General features: G+C 39.8%; 1 protein-coding gene and 1 pseudogene across 2 annotated transcripts in view; one reads left to right on the top strand and one right to left on the bottom strand.

Annotated features, from left to right (window-relative positions):
- AQP9 (aquaporin 9) overlaps positions 1-20275 on the bottom strand; it is a 42873-nt gene extending 22598 nt beyond the window's left edge. For both annotated transcript variants that reach the window (XM_045823149.1, XM_045823150.1), the window contains exon 1: positions 19951-20275. In XM_045823149.1, coding sequence (XP_045679105.1) covers positions 19951-20061 — 111 coding nt within the window. In that variant the 5' untranslated portion in view covers positions 20062-20275. The remainder of the gene's footprint in view (positions 1-19950) is intronic.
- On the top strand, positions 4746-5263 carry LOC123808321 (annotated as a pseudogene).
- Positions 20276-22580: the final 2305 nt, after the last annotated feature.

The raw sequence follows: 22580 nt of genomic DNA, 5'->3' as shown, positions 1-22580 counted from the left end.
AAATCATTATATTCTACAACTGAAACTAATATAATGTATGTCAATTATAACAAAAAAGATAAAAGAAACATTTGGTGAGGGAGGGTTATTGAGAAGGATGGGACAATGATATACAACTTTAGCAGGAAAACAACAGGACGACAAATGGCCCTCAGCCATCCTCACACTGTGGTTTAAAGAGCCAGTATAGTCCTGGAGGAATAAGTTCTGGTCTGTAGGATCATTGGATCATTGTTCTTCTATGTCAAATGGCCAAACCTTTTCTAGAATACAGAGTCTTGTTTTGGGTTCCGAATTAAAGAAGAGCAACCAGCTTGAGGGAGGACTCAGCATCAAGTAATGAATATTATTTAAGGGAATATAAGGAAAAGTTTCAGAAACAAATATATTTAAGGAAAAAGAGATTCAGAGTGTGAAGGCTTCTTATCAGGAAGATAATAACCAGCTATTTTGTCTCTCCACAGAAAAATGAAGTTTGAAACTGAAATATGAGAGGTTGAGCCTAAACAGTTTTCTGATAGTAATCAATTAATTCTAAAGAGCTTTCCCAGGGATCATGGGTGAGGTCCTTCAGAAAAATGTAATTTAAAAACAAAGCATGTTTAATACATTTGGAACGATTTTGGTTTACTCCTCCCTGAAGGCAGAGAAATTATCTAGATGATCTTTTAACATCCCCTCCAGCCCCCAGTTCTAAGGTATATTGACTTGTGCTAGTTCTAACAGCTAGACAGTAAGAGAGAAGTAGAGGAACTTTATCCCATACTTGGCTGCAGACCATTAACTTTGAATGCCCAATAGAAGTTGCAGCAGAAAATGTTCCCTTGAAAAAATCCCTAGATTCCAGGTATAACAGGAGGGAGAGAAAAAAATTAATGGGAAAGAAAGACAGCCATTTGAAAGGAAGAATTCCTACAAAAGACTGATTGATGGGCAAGGTGCCCCGTCATTCCCAAACACCCAGGCCAGACATTCTGGAATCATTTGCTACTCTTTCCCCTCTCTCCCTTAGCCACCCATAGGCAATCATTCCCAATCTTCCAAACTTTCTTTAGTTTATTTCCAGTGTCCCCACTTCTAGTATCTCCCCACACAGTGCCAGATGAAGCATGACTCATATACTCCCCCCTCCCTTTGCTCAGAAAGTGTCAGCACAAACCCCTCAGTCCTGTACTCAGGGGTTTTCCAGTGCCTTGACTCATGACCCCCAGCCTGGTATTCTTCAACATAAATCTGTATCACCCAGGCTGGCATCCTACTCACTTTGAGCTCACATCGAGAGTGATGTTCTAACCTTATGAGTATCCACACTATAGTTTTCTCTGTAAGTCTGCCCCCAGTCTTTGTCATAGACTGGAGGTGCTGGACTGCCTATAATGCCACCAGCCCTGCAGACAACACTGGCACCAAAGAATAACAGTGAGTCAATACAGGTGACTCAGCTTTTATTAATGCAGGTTCAATCCAAATCTATAACAACCCAATAATAATAATAATCACTCAGAAACAATCAGTAATAACATCACACAAAAGAATGGGGGGAGGGTAATGAACCCAAGTTCTAAGAGTCCAGGTCAGGGAGGCAGCTGGTCAGTGTCTTGCAAGGCAGAATCTACCACCGCTTCAGAGTTAGCTAGAGTAGGGTCAGTCGGAACAGCGGGGCTCCTTTTAGCCATCCCAACTGTCTGTTCAAAGGTCTTGACTTTCATCCTTGTTATGATGAAATGTTGCATCAGCCTTTGATTAATACATGTAGTTTTGTGCCACCTCGATAAGGACATGTTGTTATGTTGCTCTACTGTGCATGCTCTGAGAGAGTGATCTTACCCTTCAGAAAGGCCCGTGTTGCCAGCACCTTGTACTGTGCATGCCTGAAGGGTTGCATCATCCTTCTGAGCTGTTGTCTTACTGTGCATGCTCTAAACATGGCTTCTTAGTTGACAGGACTGATGCCATCTTAGTTCAGCCCTGCTCTCCACAGCTCATGACACCCATCTCCACCTCTGCACACAGGTGCTCATGCTATGCCTTCCAGCAGAATCTTTTTGCGCTGCACCTTCCCCAACCAAACCCATTCTATTCCCTTCACTGAGCTAAAATCCTACATTTTTGTGGGAATTCCTCTGACAACTTAAGGCCTCATGGACTCTTCTGCTTCTTCTGCCATATTTTTATAATGTCATTTCATTATACGCATATTCCACTTTGCCCGGTGGCACCCCACCAAGACTATAATGTCCATCAGGGCAACTTGGGCTTCCTAATGTTCCAGCTCAAACAATATTTGATGAAAGATATCAAAATATCTAAACACAAGCAGGGAAAAAACTCTATGTATATGCTTTTTCAAAAGAAAAAGTTAGTTTGGGGATAGAATGTGAAAAGTGGGAGGTGTAATTTCTAAGAAATATCAGTTGGGACTCTGGGAAGTTCCCAACTGAGCCATGACCTCTATGACAAGATAATTACTGGACACAATGTAAAACCTAATGTAATGAAGTGATTATCATGAATCAAAATGCTGAGGATGGAAGAGAAAATAATAAGCCCTCAGATTTTCTTTCATTTGACTTTTCGCAAATACCTTGCACATCTACTATAGTACTTCCTTTAAGGTATAGACCAAGGTGTTTCTAGCACAGTACACAGCAAATAACAGACTCAATAAGTATTTTTTTCAGTAAATACTGAGCCCTTTCAGAAAAGAAGTAGTCAATGAAGGTTGGAAATTCCTTAGAAAAATGTTTGCAAATGCATGCAACTTGGGGTCAGGCATCTTCAGCTTCCTTGTAATCACTGCAAGGGGTCTGTGATTCTTTGTGCACATCATTGTCCAAAAAAGGGAAAAAAATAGAATGTCTTGTGTCTACCTTCTGTGGTTCAGTATTTTCAGAATTAAGAATGGTTCCTATTCCATAGAGTTCTTGAGAATGTTTGAAGTTGAAGGGAGCTCCTTGGGAAATGTCGTCGTGGATTTTAATAAAGGCTATATGAAATGTTTGCTATCTTTACTCATCTGTTTAAGGTGTGTGACTAAAAGAATACAAACTCCAGCTACCATCTGTTTTGCATGTTCTTTGTGTCAGGCTCCATGCTGAGTGCCTTACCTGTATTACTTCATCATCATCTTCCCATTATTTACTTATAATCACCCTAGGAGAGAAGTAGTGTTATCTTTATTTTGTGGATGAGGGAATTAAGGCTGAGAAAAGCTAAGCAATTTGCACAATATTACATAATACAAATAAAGGAAACAGAACCAGAATTTGATCCCATATCTGTTGTAGAGGCCCGTGTTCTTACTTGACACATGGGATGAAGCAAACAATGCCCCCAAGAATTCATGGAAGGGGTGAGGGAAAACACTGGGCTTCCACAGGTTGCAGAACCAGTTTCCTATCTGCATATTGAAAGTGAAGGGCTGTCCAGGAATGTTGAAGGACTTGGAGATTCCAGGTAGCAGCCATATGTTAGCAATCTACCCAGTACCAAAGGCCTCCCTGTAAACCAGATACAGTCTGAGAAGAAATGACTGAGGCTGAAGCCCACTTGGGAGCCACTTTATAGGTCCTGGTCATTGTGCAGGACAAGTGGCTTTTTGGGTGATGTCCAAAGGTTGTTATTCTGGTTTTAAAAAATACCCAACAACTTGTGGTTTTTCCCCAAAGCTTCTCATGACCTAGAGAAAAGTTCCTTTTAGCCCCATTTCCCTTTTTTATTTCTCAGAGATCAATGAGACACATTTTTTCTTTTTGCAAAACCTATTTATTGATTTCTATTGCCTTCTTTTCTAGCTCCCCTTGCATAGAAAACTTCCACTTGTTGATCAAGGCCTCACCAGGGGAAAACCAAACCTGAAGGCAGAATTAAACCCTTCCTTGCCATGTCCTCCTTCACAGTGTCTCTCAACCTCACTGGCATCAGCAGAAGGCATACTCACCTCCCTAATACTGACTATACCCGCCTAGTAGGGATGTGTGGGCTGAGATGATAGTAAAGTGGGCCTTTTCCACACTGATGAACCACACCCATGAGCCACACAGATTTTTTGTGGCACTGGATAGCATTTGGGGAACTTATTAAGCAATCTCAACACCAAGACCAAAGAGGTCAAGCAATTTCCCCACCCACGCCTGCCTCTTCAGTAACTTACTGAACCAGAGCCAAAGAAGTAACCCTGGTGACCCTTCTAAGACGTCCGATACCTCCAAAGTTTACTCAGCTAGTATTTATTTATAATTACTCTTTTAAAAACTTTTCTAGGAAGTTAATGTTCTCTTTTAATTCAGTAGTGACAGTTTTGGGCACATTTGCAGCAACAATATGTAGCTGGAGAACATGAGTCATTTATGACTGTTTGCTTTATACATTGCTGCAGGTCTTCTTGGAAATAGGCAAGGGATATATTTTAAGTCAAAAATGTCCTTCAGGAGATTATGTGTCATTAAATGATGCAAATACTCATGAAACAAAATTCAGCATTAAAAAAAGCATGCCTGGAGTTGCTGAGCCGATCCATGCCCTGTTAATCCTTGTCCTGGCACTTCATCTGACACGCCAGCTAGCAAGCCGTCCCTGTTGTCCTCTCATTCCTCAGCTCCTCCTCCTTCTTGCTCAGTTTTCCAGGAGTGAGAAAGGAGAAGGCGGAGGAAGCTCCAAACCTCTCTGCTCCTGCCCATGGCCAGTGCCACTACCGTCAGGAGCCTCACCATCTCCTCCCATCCCTGCCTTTTCTGCAAGAAGCAATGCACATTTTGATGGTTGGCTTGGATGCTGCTGACAAAATGACCATCCTATGTAAATTGAAGTTAGGAGAGATAGTCAGTACCATTCCTACCACTGATTTTAATGTGGAAACAGTAGAATATAAAAACATTTGTTTCACAGTATGGGATGTTGATGGTCAACGTAAAATAAGGCGTCTCTGGATGCATTACTTTCAGAATACCCAGGGTCTTATTTTTGTGGTAGACAGCAATGACCATGAAAGATCTGAGGAAGGAGCTGAAGAGCTGGGGCAGTGGAAAAGAAGCTTCAGGAAGATGAGTTTTGAGATGCAGCATTGCTCCTTCTTGCAAACAACCAGGATTTGCCAAATGCTATGGCCATCAGTGAAATGACAGATAAACAAGGTCTTCAGTCTCTTCCCAATGTAACATGGTATGTTCAAGCCCCTTGTGTTACACTAGGAACTGGTCTATATGAAGGACTCGAGTGGCTTCAAATGCACTTCCAAACGTTAAATGAAACTGGAGATGTTTGATAGAATTGGTCTAGCTTGTTGCAACAAAATTAGTTTGCATCTTGGTTATTAAACAGTATCTGGGACTGGTTTGGGCAGAATATAACAGCGTTTAAACTTATTGCGTTGTCAATTATTGCTTACCAAGTATAATGTTGCACTTTAGCAATATGCTTGGTTTTAAGGAAATTCTCCTTAATTTGGGATAAAAAAGTGTCCTTTTAAAATTTTACTTCCCTTAAGTCTAAATACCAGGACTTAGCTATTGTAACACCTTTAAATAACCCCGTTGTGAATGTTTTTTTAGCCCAGAACAAATCATGCTTCAAAGTTATCCCATTGCTACTTTACTAATGCCCCATTCCAAGGGCAGTCTGCTGATTTAAAAAATATATAGTATTATATTTATATTTATTTTCCTCCCTTGCCAAAAAGATTTTCTAATATTACTCGTGATGGCCAGGGAAATGCTTCAAAACACGACTGAGATCTCTTGCAGCGTGGAACTTATTTTTCCCCCATTATTGACTCCTGGCTTCCATCAGCCAAGCTTACCTTGGTTTGGTTTGGATTCAATAACTATAATAATTAGTTCTGTGCTGGTAGCAGAGTTCATGTTGAAATGATTTTTAATTACCAGCAGATTGTGTCTCTTTTTATATTGTATCTTTTTTATGTTGCATGTTGCTTTGGTTATCAGCCTGATACTTTGCCCATTATATGATTGTTCTGCTGATGTTTTACTGGTGAACATATCTTCATAAAGATTTTTTTTGAAAACTCATCAAATTCAAATGAATAAATTTTCTTCATAATCCATTTGGAATTATTCCTGATAGTAAATTATATAAATTTTAAAAAAGCATGTCTGTGGCAATACTTGTATTTTAAATTAACTGATTTGTTTTATGTGTGTGTCAGATCTACATACACACATATCTGTTAGAAATATTCTCGCTTAGTCCCCATGATAACCTAAGAGGGAAGAAAACTCTGATGTTTCCATCTAAAGAAACCTGGAAACAAAGAAATTAATTTGCTTGAAATCATATAACTAGGGAAGAAATCTTTCTGAACCCAAATTTAATGTTTGTGTCCAAAGTTTTGGGTTCCTTCTCTCACACTAAACTGCCCTCACCTCTACCTGAGCCACATGGTTTGTCCAGATTTGTGCTTTAGAAGTCTTTCAAATAATCATATTCTAGAAAACTAAGATCCCCACCCACATCTACAAGTACCTCTAATTGGGAATTGGCACTCTCTCAGCCATTTCTTCCTTTCTCTCCTCCACGTGTATGTACATTTGAAAATTCTAAGTGCTATACATGGTGTCTGCAGTGCTTGCAAGGACGCAAGAAACCAAAAACGAGTCCTCTGAGAACTTACAGACCAATAGAAGAGGTAAGTAGCCAAGAACTGGGAAGAGTCATAAGAAAAGTACAGATGAAGTGTGGTGCTGGCTGTCACTTAATGTTATAAGCTTGTGGTCAATGAATGGCTGAAGCATTTAGGCCTAGGGAAAGTGTGCATGGAGGTACAGTTTCATAATTCAGCTCTACTGAGTACGTGGTGGTTTTCTGACATTTAAGGCTCCCTGAATTCTTGAATAATTTGATTAGTACTTCAAATTATTGAATCACCTGACATAATACTGTTGAATCCGAGCTATATAACATATGCATATAAGTGCACAACAAACTGGCCTAATGAACTTAATTAAGATTTTATGAGATTAAGGCCTCTCTTCTGATATTGCCTGAAATGAAAATGGTTTTCATACTATTGCCCTGACGAATTTGGTCAGATGGAAGAATGGGGAAAAAAAGTCCACTATCTTGTATATAGGAATTAGATTTCAAACAGTCAGGTCTGTTATAAACAAATGCTATTGAACAGAAGGCTTAGACCCTCACAATCTGTCCAGTTGCCCATTTTTTGTGAAAATATTTTGTCTTTGTAGAATGTGGTTAAACACACTTTAGAGCAGAGGCACAAGCTGGTGGTCCAAGGCTGAAGATAACCTGTGAGTAGGTCTGACTCCCGGGTGTGCTTTATTTGGCCCCCATGGTGATTTTGTTTTTAAATTTTAGTAATTGTTGACAGTATTTAAAAATAAAAAAAAGTACACACAGATCTCAATGTCTAGACATTCTTGAAAAACTGGAAGATCTGATGAAGACCTATACCACTCCCACTCAGCTGCAGTGGAGAGGGTCTGGGCGGCAGGTGCCCCGATGACAGGGCACACCCTGTGTGTTCCCTCCCTAGCCCCACCACGTCCACTTCATTCATATATGGGACCTGCCTGGTTGCAAAAACGTTTGGAGCTATTTACTGCATTCTTTTTTAAAAATATTTTATTTATCTACTTTTTAGAGAGAGAGGAAGGGAAAGAGAAAAAGAGGGAAAGAAATATCAATATCTGAGAGATACATCAATTGGTTGCCTCTCACACTCTCTAGACTGGGGACCTGTCCCACAGCCCAGGCATGTGCCCTGACTGGGAATCGAACCGCTGAAATTTTGGTTTCTAGGTCAACATTCAACCCACTGAGTGACACAGGCCAGGACCTACTACTGCATCCTTAAATCCTGGAGAGAGAAAGCTATTTTGCTTTTGGTGCCAGTGTCTTTCTGGCCCCTGATGTTATAGTGATAACATACCTGGGCTGAGATGCAGCACACCTCCCAGTTCCTGGAGGAAGGGTCTGGACTACCTTCAAATGAAGGACCCACTACAGGGAAAACTTTAAGTTGGTGATGCTAGGGAGTCCAAAAAACAGTCCCCATTCTTGAGAAGGGAGTCACTTTGCAAGTGGTTCCCCTCCCCCATGAACACTTGGCTTTTTGCAACTGGAGAGAAAGGAGAACAAATGCTAATCTTTCAGTCCAGCACTCTGCAAACCTTGGCTTTCCTGCCCTTGCTGTAGGCATGTGTTACCACAAGTCCCACATCCTACTCTTCCTGTCTATATATACTATTTTGTTCATGTGACTATACACATTGAAACGTGCAATGATCATAGTGACAACAGCAATACCAACTAATGTTTACTGAGTGCCTTTAATGAGCTACACACTTTCCATACAACAACCCCATGAATCAGGTCCTCTCATTTGTCTCCATCTTACAAATAAGGAAACAAAGCGTGGAAAGGTTGAGAGGTCAAGAGACTTTCTCATGTTTACACAGGTAGTAAGTGATAAGGTCCAGGTGTGACTGCACATAATGTTCACCCCTGGATGGGTGATGGGCACATGCTTATGTATGGTTTGAGCCAGGCACTCTCACGTACATTACTTGCTCCATTCCTTCCAATACTTAGTCTTCGTTTAAAAAGTAGAAGACTGGACGACTTGACAAATTTCATATTGCTAGTAAGTGGTCTTATCCGATTCTGGAGACAGGTTCTCTGATTCCTAGCCCTGTATTCCTCCTGGGACAACGGCTGCTGTCTTGGTAGGTCTACCTGTTCCCTTTTTTAAGGACAGGATGCATGGTATGCATGACTTTCCAGTCAGTTAGTTTTCCAATAAATAAATAAATACATACATAATAAATACAACTTTCTTAATCATAACAAAAATAGTCACAAAGGACCAGGACTGAAACCTGGACATTCTGGTTAAAGATAAAGTATTTGGTGGCATGCAGCCTGAGAGAATATCAGGATGACATCAATCAACCCTTAAGTACTAAATGTACTTGAAAAGAGATATTAGGGCAGGCTCATCAAAAGGGAGGAATCTCAAATCTGTGATTTGAGAAGCAGGTGAATGGGCAAATGGCCAACCTCAGAGCTCTCTGCATAGAAAAAGTATCAAGAACAAACTTGGGCCTCAGAAATGAAAGGTGATTAAACTCCATTATTTCTACTAGGCTGAAAAAAACAATGCTCTTCTTTTCTGACCTACACCACACCCCTCAGCTCATCCCAAATAATGCTCGCTTTGACAAGAACTTGATCCTGATCCCAAGGCCAGAATAAAAGCCTAATAAAGTAGTTCTTTATTAAGGTGTGCATGTTCATGTTTGGATAATCACGGGTCTGAGTGTGCTGTGTGTGGATAAATGTTAGTCAGGTCAGTTTTCTGTCCTTTCAGAGTGGCCCAATGATATCAGTTGTACCAGGGTTCACTCCCAATCTGGAAGATTCCTGAGGTTGGAGGAGTTCTGGGAGCTGATTTGTTTTACAGTCACCCTAGGCCTTTCCATTCCCGAGGTGTATTTCACAGATCATCAGTTCCATGAGATGCTCCTCAGTAAAAGGGATTTGTGGTCAAGTAAATCTGGGGACATCTGTATATTGTATTCCTCTGTTAGAGATTTCCAGTGAACATTTAAAGCCTCTGATAATTTCCTCAGTTGAGAAATCTGCTTAACTTGGTTTAACCCAGGGTTTCCCAAGCGTATTTGGGAAAGACAGCATTTTTCTCACACTTAATTTCTTATCTGCATTCATGGAACCAGAGTTTTTCAGAACCTATTTTGAGCAACTCTCTGAAATACTTGGAAGGGACAAACCCTGCTGAGTAAGCTCTTTTGTGGGGAACAGGGGAGTGAAGAAAGTATACACAAACATGTAAACTTTTTCAATCACAAAGGGTATACAATAAAATATAAGACATTTATCTGTTTGTGATCCCAGATGTTACATTTTATTCCCTTCAGGGAGCTAATATCAATACTTTCTGGTATATTCTGTAAAATGTGTGCGTGTGCATGCAAATAAAAATATTTTATAAATACCATTCTCTACCTACTTTTTCCACTTGATAGCTTAGAGAGTCATTCCATGTCATCATATAAAGATTGTCTTTAAAAGCTATATAGGGGTTCATTACAGGATGTACCCCCACAATCATATATTTGCAAAGTGCCCCCTTTGATATTTCCAGCACTCACCTGGCACCATACATAGTTATTATAATATTATTGACTATATTCCCTATGCTGTCCTTTAAATCTCTGTGGCTATTTTGTAACTACCAATTTTTACTCCTTAATCCCTTCACCCTTTTCACCCATTCCCAAGTCCCTACCTCTCAGGCAACCCATCCATTTGTTCTCATATCAGTGAGTCTGTTTTTACTTTGTTTGTTCCTTTATGTTGTTCTTAAGATTCCACATAAGTGAAATCATATGATGTTTGTGACTTATTTCACTGAGCATAATACCACCTAGGTTCATCCATGCTGCTGCAAATAGTAAGATTCTATCTTTTTTTGTGGCGGAGTAATATCTCATCATATCTATGTACCACAGATCACTATTTTACCCACTTATCTATTATAATGCTGCAATGAACATAACGGTGCAGGCAGATATGCTTTTGAATTAGTGTTTTTGGTTTCTTCAAATATATACCCAGAAGTGGAATCACTACCCCAACTTCTTTAATAACTCACCTAGTGATTAGAGGCATGGGATTTGGGGGAGAGCTTCTCCTAAGGAAGTCTAAACTTTCACACAGAGACTAGAGCATGTGGGCTGATTCTAGTCTTAGGGGGACTAAGCTCATGGTTCCTGTTGGTATTTACTGGCCATCCCAGGTCTGTGACTTAGCATGACCAGCCAGTCTATCAAGATGGAGAAAGGGAGGGGAGGGGACACATTTTGCTGGCATATTTTCTCTTAAAACATTTGCTTTGCTTTTAGGTAGCAACCCGAGCTCAGGCATGAATAAGGTGCCCACTAGGTGATGGGAGTACCCTTCTCTGCTGGGCTGCTTTAACATTTTGATCAGTTCTACTGATTATCTCACTTTCATGAGGCTTGTCCTCCCCACATGTCCTTCGCTTTATGCTGTGTCTTCATCACAAGGCTGTGAGTAAAAACGAGCCGTCTTCTGCTGTCATCACTGTGTTCTCCTTTCTTGTCACGTAATGAGAACATGTTGCAATGGACTTCAAACATCAGCCAAACTCACTGCTGGGAAGTAGAAAAGTATTGTCTTCCCCCTTGAAAGTCAAAGAAACTAGCAAGTTTTCTGGGTCAAAATTAAAACCTGGGGATCAAAAGCAGAGTTTTATTCGGCAGAATCAAGTTGGCTGTAGGAGTCTGTGGCACTTAGGTCAATGACCCAGAACAGACTTTCATCTCTAGTCTTTTGGAACTCTGAAATTTCCCAGGTTGGTCTGGCCCTCTATGTTCAAGCATATATGCAACTGTAATAGGAGTTCTAAAAGGAGAAAATAGAGAGAATGAGGGAGAGGCAATGTGATAAATCTGACACTTTTCCAGAACTGGTGAAAATTATAATATCTAAATTGAAGATGAACCATGAATCCTGAGACTACAAATAAAATAAGTTAATTCCTGGTCATATTATAGGGAAATTTCAGAATAAAAAATAGAGAACCTCTTCACTGTAACCAGAGCAATGCAAACATTTAAGGACAAAATTAAATCAAAACAGACTTGTCACCAGCAATAATAGACATTGGGATGACACCTTCAAAATGTCAAACAAAATCAATCACCAACCTAAAATTTATCACTGATACTTAGAGTGAAATAAAGACATATTCAGGCAAACAAGGACTGAGAAAGTTTATCTCTCACACACCCTTCTTGAAAAATTTCCTAGAGAAAAATTTTTACTGCACAAAGAAGATTGCACCTAAAAGAAAGTAATGCATGATGCAGTAATGATTAGAAAATAAATTGGTATATGATAGTAAATTTATTTAAGTATTAACTATTAAAAATACCAAAAACAGTAACAATGAGAATAGAATTTAAATATTAGACAATGACATGAGTAGTTGATTACAATTAGGAATAAAACTTTTTAATGTCGTTCAGAAGGAGATATTCACTTTATACTTTGTTAGCTCAAGAATACATCTTTTGAAAAAGTATATAGGCTTCTGGCCAAGATGGAGGTGTAGGCAGACACACTGTGCCTCCTCGCACAACCAAAAGAACAACAACAATTTAAAAGCAAAAAATAACTAGAACTGACAAAAAACTGAACTATATGGAAGTCTGACAACCAAGGGATTAAGGAAGAAAATTCATCGAGACCAGTAGAAGGGGCAGAGATGGGCAGCTGGGAAGAGAGGGTTTGCAGCAAGGTGGCGGCTGGCGGACCTTGCGAGGCTGCGGCTGGAATGGGTGGTCCCACATTCACGTGCAGATAAACGGGGAGGAACAACTGGGGAGCGGGACAGGCCACACAACCCAGGGCTCCAGCGAGGAGAAATAAAGCCTCAAAACACTGATTGTAAATACCTGTGGGAGTTGAGGCAGTGGGAGAAACTCGCAGTCTCACAGGAGAGTTCGTTGGAGAGACCCACAGGGTCCTAGAACATACACAAACCCACCCACCCAGGAATCAGCACCAGAAGGGCCCACTTTGCTTGTGGGTAGTGGGGGAAGTGATTGAAATCCAGCAGAGAGTGGAGCAAGCACCATTGCTCCCTCTTGGACTCCTTCACCACATACAGTGTCACAACACAGCAGCATGGGTTACCCCGGCCTGGTGAACACCTAAGGCTCAGCCCCTTACTACATAACAGGCATGTTGAGACAAAAAAAAAATTGGCCCAAATGAAAGAACAGATCAAAGCTCCAGAAAAAAATACAACTAAGTGATGAAGAGATAACCAACCTATCAGACCCATAGTTCAAAACACTGGTAATCAGGATACTCACAGAATTGGCTGAATTTGGTCACAAATTAGATGAAAAAATGAAGACTATGCTAAGTGAAATAAAGGAAAATGTATAGGGAACCAATAGTGATGGGAAGGAAAGTGGGCCTCACATCAATGGAGTGGACCAGAAGGAAGAAAGAAATATCCAACCAGGAAAGAATGAAGAAACAAGAATTCAAAAAAACGAGGAGAGGTTTAAGAACCTCCAGGATACCTTTAAACATTCCAACATCCGAATCATAGGGGTACCAGAAGGAGAAGGGGAAGAGCAACAAGTGGAAAAATTATTTGAACAAATAATGAAAGAGAACTTTCCCAATGTGGTAAAGGAAGTAGACTTCCAGGAAATCCAGGAAGCTCAAAGAGTCCCAAAGAAGTTGGGCCCAAGGAGGAACACACCAAGGCACATCATAATTATATTACCCAAGATTAAAAATAAGGAGAGAATCTTAGAAGCAGCAAGAGAAAAAGAGACAGTTACCTACAAAGGAGTTCCCATCAGAATGTCAGCTGATTTCTCAAAAGAGACCTTACAGGCAAGAAGGAGCTGGAAAGAAGTATTTGAAGTCATGAAAGGCAAGTACCTACATCCCAGATTTTGCTCCAGAAGTTTTAACTACAATAATAAGACAGAAAAAAATTTAATATTTAAGGAATAGAAAGAAAATTAGTTCTCATCTTCTCAGAAAAAAAAATACATCTGTATCAACACAGTCCAACAGAACAGCTTGCAAACGAGGGGAGAGTTCTGTATCTTTGCTGTCTGATGTGGCAGCAATAGTCATATATGGCTCTCAATCACTTGAAATGGGACTGGTAAGACTGAGGAACTAATTCCTAAAAGTTTATTGTTTAATTTAAGTAACCACTAATGGTCAGTGGCTATCATATTTGACAGCTCTGATCTATATAGAATATTAAAGATAATCTATAAACTTACTTTAATTAATGAGAGTTACCAAGTTTGCTATGTACAAGATCAACATATAAAAATCAATAGTTCCCAAACCCTATAATAACCAATTAGAAAATACAATTGTATTTTCTAGCATTCACAGTAGTAATAATAACCAGTAGGTACCTAGAAATATATCAAACAAAATGTATATAACTAATACCAAGTAAATTACAAAAATTTAGAAAGAAATGCAAAAAGCAGACCTATGAACGAAGAGCTATTTCACGTTCATGGGTGAGAAGATGCAATATTTGAAAGATATCAGTTCTATCTAGAATAATATATAAATTCAATGAAATTCCAGTTAATATCTCTAGAGTGTATTTATGGAACTTGATAAATTAATCCTAAGATTCATGTAGAAGAATAAAGTGCTAAAGGTAGCAAAGATGATACTGAAAAAATAATAAGGAAGAAAAATACCAGATAAAATTATTTAGAAAGTGATTATAATAAAAATATATGGCATCAGTGCAGGTTGGGACAGAGAGATCAATGGAACAAAATAAAATCCAGACATACAGCCACATCTATAAGTGGACTGGTACATAATAGAGGCCACTACAGTCTGTAGAGATAGGACAGACTAGTCAAAAGTGGTACTGGAACAACAGGCTATCCTTCCAGGAAAAGACACACCAGCTGTACATCATATACCAAAATAAATCTAGCGATTTAAAGACCTAAATATAAGAAGCAAAACATTGAACCATAAAAAGAAAATAAAAAATATAATTAATATGTGGATTTTAAATAGATAACAATACCTATCCTTTGGTTTAGAATCCTACAACCAAAAAAAAAGTTTTTTTCAAATGTGTAGAGGATATAAACAGGCAATTTATAAATAAGAATCTAAAGTTTCAGTAAACATGAGAAGATAACCAACTCTACTAGGAATTCACTAAAATTACTAGTGAAATTCCATTTCTTATATCAAAAGGACAGAAATATGAAATTTGGATAGTATCATGGTCAGCGAGTAAGCAGAAAACTCACATGTTGCTGCTGGTAGTACAAATTGAAAACCACTTTGGGGAGCAATTTTACAAAACCCACCCAGTTGAAGAAGCCAGCCCTAGGGCCACCAAACCCAGTTCTAAGAACATACTCAAGAGAAACTCTGGAACATGGTACAGAGATATGTACAAGATGTTCACTGCAGCAGTTTTGGTAATTGTGACAAATTGCAGCCAACATAACAGCTCATGAGGGGGCTGGATATATAAACTTATCTGTTGCACAGTGGCTAAAATGAACAACCTTATTTCTACACGTCCCCAAATAGCTGAATCTAAAAAAGGGTCTTGGGGTGGGGGGGATTTTCAAATTGTAAAAGGTGTACAAGCTATGAAACCATGTATATAAATTTTCAAAACACTCAAAAGGTAACATTGTTACAGGTGACACTGGTAAAAGTTCGAAGGCAGAGGACAAAAGGTGCCTTCAGCACAGTGAAGAGATCAGAGATTTGATCCCAATCCCACTGCAGACTTGCCTGTGGGCAAATTGCTAATCTACAGATCCTGGATTTTCTCTGCTGTAAAATGAGAACAACCCCTTTATGTCATGAGATTTTTCAAGGAATGGGTGTCTTGGTGGAAGAGTACGCTCAGTCAATGTTAATGAACCCCTTCATTGTCCTTCGTCATCATCACTGTTTGAAGGGAGAGAACCATGTCTCTTTAATGTCTGCAAGGCCTCTTCATACCCCACTGAAGGTACAGGACAAGAACCCCCATGTTTAGCTCTTGCACACGTTCAGATTTTAGAAATTTGAACTTTCTTGCTGTGATAGAACACCCAAGTATAGAAGTGCATATCCATGAAAGGCTGGGTACATGACGTAAATCATAAGAAAATAATTAGAAATAGGTGGGATTGACTGTGGAGGCCCTTTCTGATGTCCTGCTGTGGTAGAAAGAGCACTTGATAGAATTTTGTGAGTATGTGGGTCCCTGTTTCTCCATCTGAGAGACACCGGGGCTGGACAAAGGAGACCACTTCACTCCAAAGCCAGTTACTTCACCTCTTTGAGCCCTCATTTCTCTATCCGTTTATGGGTAATAAAGCCTTCCTAAGGCAGCTATTATAAGGATAAACAAATGCATGCACTGAAGCTAACAAATGGAGGTACTTACTACATAGTCCTTATTTTTGCAGCTCAGGGCTTCTAATCTCTTCTCTGTGATAAGGGAGATGCATTGCAGACCTCCTCCCTGACATTAGCAAAGGTCAAAAGACCTACCTATCTTAGTGCCTAAAAAAAGTCAAATTCGAGCTAGTTCTCTGGCTTATAATGTAATTATTATTGTTTTTAGTTTTTTACTGAGAATTTTTCATGGACTGTCTCTTCCCTTAATGCCACAGTGGGTCTGTAGTAGGCAGGTCCATAGGCTGAACAGAGTAGGGACAGTAGGCCAGGTGCAGAGGAGCACCAGGAGGAGAGCCCCGGGTGCCTAGCAATGAGCAAACTACAAGCCCTGCACAACCACTGCCTTAAGTATTAACCCCGGGTGCCAACAGGTATGAATGAGTTTGAGTGGCCTTCCCTAAGAGCAGGGTTTTGTTTTGTTTTGTTGTTTTGGTCGGGGGGAATGACTTCAGATTCCCAGGGTCTGGGGAAAAACCAGCTTCACAAACATGAAGGGCTAAGGAGTGATGACTGTCCTCTGCCATCTTTTTAAGGGTCCCTTTTCCCCTGCCTTGTCAAAATGCAAAGCTTTTTACTAGAGAAATCAAGGCAGAACGAGCATTTTCTAATAAAGCAGACAATTACTTTGCAAATATTTAGGCAGAAGCATATAGATTTATGGATCAAGAAATGATTGTGTTTGTGCAGCAACTTCTTGTCTACACATCCCCAGGGCCTCAACAAAATTCGAGTTTATAACCGCAGTCACAGGTTTCATTATGGTTTGCTTCAGGTAGGAGATACATAGGTTAAATTTTCAATATACCTTATTTTGCCATGTATAATGTGCACTTTTTTGCCCAAATCTTTTGGGGAAAAATAAGGATGTGCATGATATGTGGGTAGTACTAATTCTGTATCTATATAAATGTTTTTAATTCTTTTATGTATGCTTATGGGTTAAAAGTGTAAATCTAGAAAGCAATAACAATATCCATATGCAAAATAATACCTTGGAATATGATCATTGGTTTTGTTTCTAAATACAATTAAGTAAAAAAAAACTGAAATAAAAAATTAAAGTGAAATATTTTTTCTTTGAAAGTGTGTACCAAAAACATGGGTGTGCGCTATACACAGGTGCGCATCATACATGGGAAAATACAGTACATTAGCAAGATATTGTTTCTTTAGCTCCCACCTTGAATACTAGGGGAAGGCACAGAGCTAGTTATATGACTAGTTTTAAAGAGAAAAACCACAGGCCCAAAATGGCATCATGATACCAAAATTAGATGTTTTTAAATCCTCACCTGAGGATTCAGAGAGACAGAGAGACAGAGGGTGGGGGTGGGGAGAGGGACAGAAGTTGTGGGGAGAGAGAGAAAAGGGGAGAGAAAGATCGACATGAGGGGGAAACATCACTCGGTTGCCTTGAGTACACACTCCAACTTGGGATTGAGTCCTCAACCTAGGTGTGTGCCCTGACCAGAAACTGAACCTGCAAATTTTGGAGTATGAGACAACACTGCAACCAATTGAGCCATCTGGCCCAGGGCCAAAACTAGATTTAATGCCTGATTTAATTGCAGTTTCAACCTCTCCCCAAACCATAATTTTAATCAACCAGTCTGGAATTTTCTGGCCAAACACCAGTAAGGTAATTTGTCCTGTGGACTCTCTCTGATCCCTCCAACACATAGGAAGAAGAAATCTGCAAGTTAAAAACCCTTCCCTTCATCTTGGTTGGTGTGGTTCAGTGGATTGTGTGCCAGCCTGCAGATTGAAAGGTTGCTGGTTCAATTCCCAGTCGGGGCACATGCCTGGGTTGAGAGCCAGGTCCCCAACGGGCAGCATGCGAGAGGCAGCCATCTCCCTCTTTTCCACTCTCTCTAAAAATAAATAAAATATTTGGGGAAAAAACCCTTCCCTTCTTTTCCCCCAAAGAACAGGTGTCCTGGCTCCAAAGTAGTCATTTCCTTTCTATAAAACCTTCCTAACAATCCTCTGCATTACCCTTAAGGAAAGGGCCTCACCTGAAATAATCCACTGTAATTTCTTAGTGCCACCTCATTCTGCCTATAAAACCTTCCTTTTTGTACAATTCCTCTGACTGCCCTTTAGTTGCTAGATGGGATGCTGCCTAATTTATGAATCATTTACTAAAGCCCATTAGATCTTCACAGTGGTGATGTTGAATTTTGTTTGTTTTAAACAGAAGAATAACGAGTGGCTGAAAGTCCTCACTCAGCCCAGAGGGGATGGGATTATGAAACAGGTTCTTGTTAAGAAATAGAGTTTTAACTTTTTTGGTTGCAAAATGAACGTTTACTTCACTTCCTCCTCTGTGTTTTCTACAGAACACTCAGAGCTGTGACTGAATTTGCTTCCGTTTCTCTGGACCACAGTTTGCTGTGGAGCTAAAGTCAGTTAGTGGTGACAACCACTCTCCTCCAGTAATGTGCCCTGAGGGTTCCTGTCTCCCTGAGGGTGATTTTCCAGGAAGCAAAGACTGGAATCAAAAGAATCCTGGGATTTCATGTATCTTTTCCTTCAAAACCTCCCTTACCTAATCATGTGAGGTCAGCCCAGGAGTGCAAGGAATTGCCCATACGGCTTTAAAATACTTGAATAAAGGAGATAAAAAGAAGCTGCCAGACACCAGAAAATATGACTCACTCTCATTTTACACTAATTCAATGTTTTGTGTTCATATTTGTTTCTCAATTTTTCCCTAGTCTCCTAAATTACTATACATTCACCCAAAGCAAGTAACTTTTTAAAAATTAAGGTATGACTGACATATAACATTATGCTAGTTTCAGGTGTACAAAATCATAATTTGATATTTGCATATATGGTCACATGATCACCACACTAAATTAACATCCATGACCACATATAGTTAAATTTTTTTCTTATGATGAGAAGTTCTAAGATCTCCTTTCTTAGCAACTGTCACATATACAATGTAGTATTATTAGCTGTAGTCACCATGATGTGCATTACCAAAGAGCTTTCAATGTACCAAGTTCATGGGCAATTCTCTCTAACCTTAAGAAAAATGGAATTATTTACACCTGGAGTAGGGAATCCTTGAGCAGATTTTTTTTAAAGAAAGTTAAAATCGGTAGTAGCTACACATGAGAATAAACAATGATTTATTTTTCTGTTCACAAATGGTCTGGTTCTAGCTGAAAAGTCAGGCTCCAGAGAGCACAGAAACACGCAACAGGACAAAAACCTAGAGCTCGTGCCGCTTAAGTACACTTTCTAGATTTTTACTGTTAGCCACGCAGATCTCTAGATAAAATCCTCAAGAGATTTAGAACCAGTCCTTCCTTTATATACATAGAAGGTTCTTGTAATTGTCTAATTAAAGATCTCTAGAGATTAGCTTTAGTGAGAGAGAAAAAGTGATGTGAAGCCAAAACTGGACTGTGGTACAGCACACTATTTCTACCTAGTGCAATGTTCAATATAAGAATCCAGTGATCCATCAACACACTCTTTGCCAAACACTTGAAATAATGAGCTATTTCTTGCCAATAGATTTATTGACCGTCAATACTTATTTCAAGTGATTGAGTCACTTCAATGTTTGTGAGAAACAGCAAGGTATAAATTAATTAATCACAGAAAAAATTTCTAGTGTCTGACATTAACAACAAAGCCATCTTCAAGTCCAGGCAAATCTCTAAAATGAAGAAAGTACTTCACTCCGGCTCTTCAACTCCCGCCAGCTGTTGTGGACAAAGAAAATGAGTAAACGGAAGCCTAATATTGAGGCAACTAAGTAGAAAAAACAACCTGGAAGTAATTTGCTGCTTCCTGGAAGAGATGAATCCGATGCGCAACTTAAAGAAAAGAAACCAAAACAAAACTCTCTCCAGCACCAGCCAGGTTGATAGGAGGTATTACTGGTTGGAACACAGAAAATCAGCAAGTACTTACGACCATTATTAATGTGCCCAAGAACTCAGAGAGTGTTTCTTTAGCTACACTGCTCTTCAGGACCAGTCTTTGCTTGAAGCTTTTCCTCTTTTGTCTCTTCTCAGGCTGCATCGTGTGGCTTCTCCAAGGACCACTCTTGCTGCCAATACCTGCTTCTTCTGGTCTCTACTTCACTCACACAGGAAAAAGGAAGTTTGACAACTGCTCATAAATTCCTTGAGATCTCTGATGAGATTATTCGACTCCACACTGTCCCAGTGACAGTCTGTGACTTAATCCTCCTCTGGTGAAATTGTCACTCCCTGTTCGCTGCTATTTATTTGAATCAGCAAGTTAAAACTTTTGAAATTTCAAAAGAAACTTTTTATACTTTTTCTGCCTAATGGATTAATCATTACCTTTATTCTGAAGGTACTTTGTCTTGGATGGATTGGGTTTTTTTTCTCTTCAAGAGAGATGAAAAAAGAGACGTGCTGGTTGTGTTGCCAAACCACAGCGATGGGCTCCCGTCCAGAGGAGATTTCTGTTACACAATGGCAGGCTTCTGATTTTTTTCAACTATTCGGAAGTGGGTGGTTGGGGTGCAGTTTGGAATTGTCAAACCAGGTGTATATACATCTGTGTAAATGTTCTTTTGTGAAAGAGATTGTCATGCAAATTGGAGAATGTGAAGAATACATTGATGTGTCTTTCTGTAAGATGAATCACTCTTGTTTTCTTTTAATATCATTTCAATGATTGAGTGATGCACCCTTAAGAGTGATAACCACTGTGTCCATTCTAGAGATGGAGAGACTAACATACAGACAGACCACTGCAAGTCTGTAGCATAAAATGGGGTCTCTTCCTGTCACTGAAACTGGACATAATTTTCTGAGGAAGTTTGGGATCCAAGAATCAGAAAGATGGAAAAGGCAACTTGTTGAGTTCCTTCCGAAGAAATATTCCAGTTTGAAAACCAATTTCCTCCCTTTTACGTACCATAAAATATTTAGGTAAATTACATGAAAAATAAAAAATAGCAGCCTAAAAATTCATACCGCTTAAAGGTCACTGAGCTAGAAAGAGATCCGTCTGAATGTATGCCACCCCAGTTAAACAAGAAAGTGGGTAAATACACCTAAATCGGGCTTTTAGGTTTTCAGTTTGATGAATTATATTCTTTCAGGGAACACTATTGAGAATTAGCTTCTTGTCATGTCAAATATTCAAGCCTCGTTTTTTTCAAAACTAGTTTGTCTGAAGAAATAGAATCCAGCAGTTGTTTCTAAATACAAAGGCAGTCCCATGCTCCTTCCAACCCTCCCACAGAGAAGCTGGCTTTGTTTTATGCCCTCCCCTACCTTTGCAGGAGGCCAACAGACATTTCCAGCTGAGGAGGCAGGCTGGAAGGGAAGGAGGAGAGGTCTGGAAAAAGCTGTTGAAAGTTCAAGGGCAAAAGGAGACACCTAATGTATAGGTAAAACATAGAGTTTAGGACTAAAAAAATTATGTCTTGGCTGAGGACACACCCTTTATTGTAAAGCCAGAACAAGAATAAAGCATTTTGGCTGTAATTGCTGGTTAAGTTATCATTGGCTATCATTACTTAGGAGAGTTCATTATGACCACTCTACTCCCAAGCCCCAGAGGATCAACCAGAGAAACAAAACTTCATTGCTGTGACTATAGCTAATACCAGACAGAGGTTTATTTTGGTTTCTTTGTTGGCTCATCTAAGAAGTATTTATGGCATACCCATTAAGTGCCACACCCTATGCTTAGCAAAAACATGGGGTTTTTGCCCTTCGTGAAGAGTCTACTGAGGGAGACAGGCATAAGTGAAATAATCGCACACACAGAAACATGAGCTCACAGCTAAGATGTATGTCATAAGGTTGGGGGACATGAGTGAACATAACAGGGAGATTTCACTTTGTCAGAGAGATCTCTCATGGCTCCTCCAAAGAAATCATATCTGAGCTGAGATCAGAAGGAAGCTTAGGGGTAAATGACAGATACTGGAGAAAGAAGAGCATGTAGCTAGGCCTTGAGGGTTAGAGATGAAAATAGTATGATGCCTATCTAAGAATGAAACAATCTCGTTGCAGCTGGCTCGCAGAGCAAGCGCAGGAGTGGGGCAAAATGAGCCTGAGGCGTGGGCAGGGCTCAGACCTTACTGAGCCTTGTAAATACTGTTTAGGGCTAAAATCAATAAGTCTTTGAGGTAGTTTAAGCAGGAAGGTAATGCCAACAGATTTGAGTTTTGAAAAGATCACCCAGGCTGGTGAGACGGAGAGGGGATTGGAAGGGACCTCGTGTGGTCATAGGTGGGTCCATTGTGGATTATTACAGAAATCTAGGACTGGATGGTAGCTTTGAAAAAGGAGAGAAATAGAACAATTCAAGAGTTCTTTGTATCTTAAATTGGAAGTCTTAATGGTTTGGATAGAGAAAATGAGGGAAAAGGATCCATCAAAGTTGATGGCTTGCTGGGAAGAGGTGGCAAGCAACTGGAGAGCAAACTCTGGAAGAGGACCAGGACTGGGGTGGAAAATCATGTATTCTGCTTGCGCAGGGCAAGCCTCATGGGCTCTCTGATGTTCCTGAGAGAAGATGTCAGGTAGCGAATGACATGGGTCTTGATTCAG

The sequence above is a fragment of the Phyllostomus hastatus genome, unplaced genomic scaffold (genome assembly GCF_019186645.2).
Source record: "Phyllostomus hastatus isolate PE091 unplaced genomic scaffold, TTU_PhHast_1.1 phas_scaffold_501, whole genome shotgun sequence".
NCBI classification, from domain to species: domain Eukaryota; kingdom Metazoa; phylum Chordata; class Mammalia; order Chiroptera; family Phyllostomidae; genus Phyllostomus; species Phyllostomus hastatus.
The sequence above is the reverse complement of the archived record's forward strand: the minus strand, read 5'-3'. Positions and strand labels throughout refer to the sequence as shown.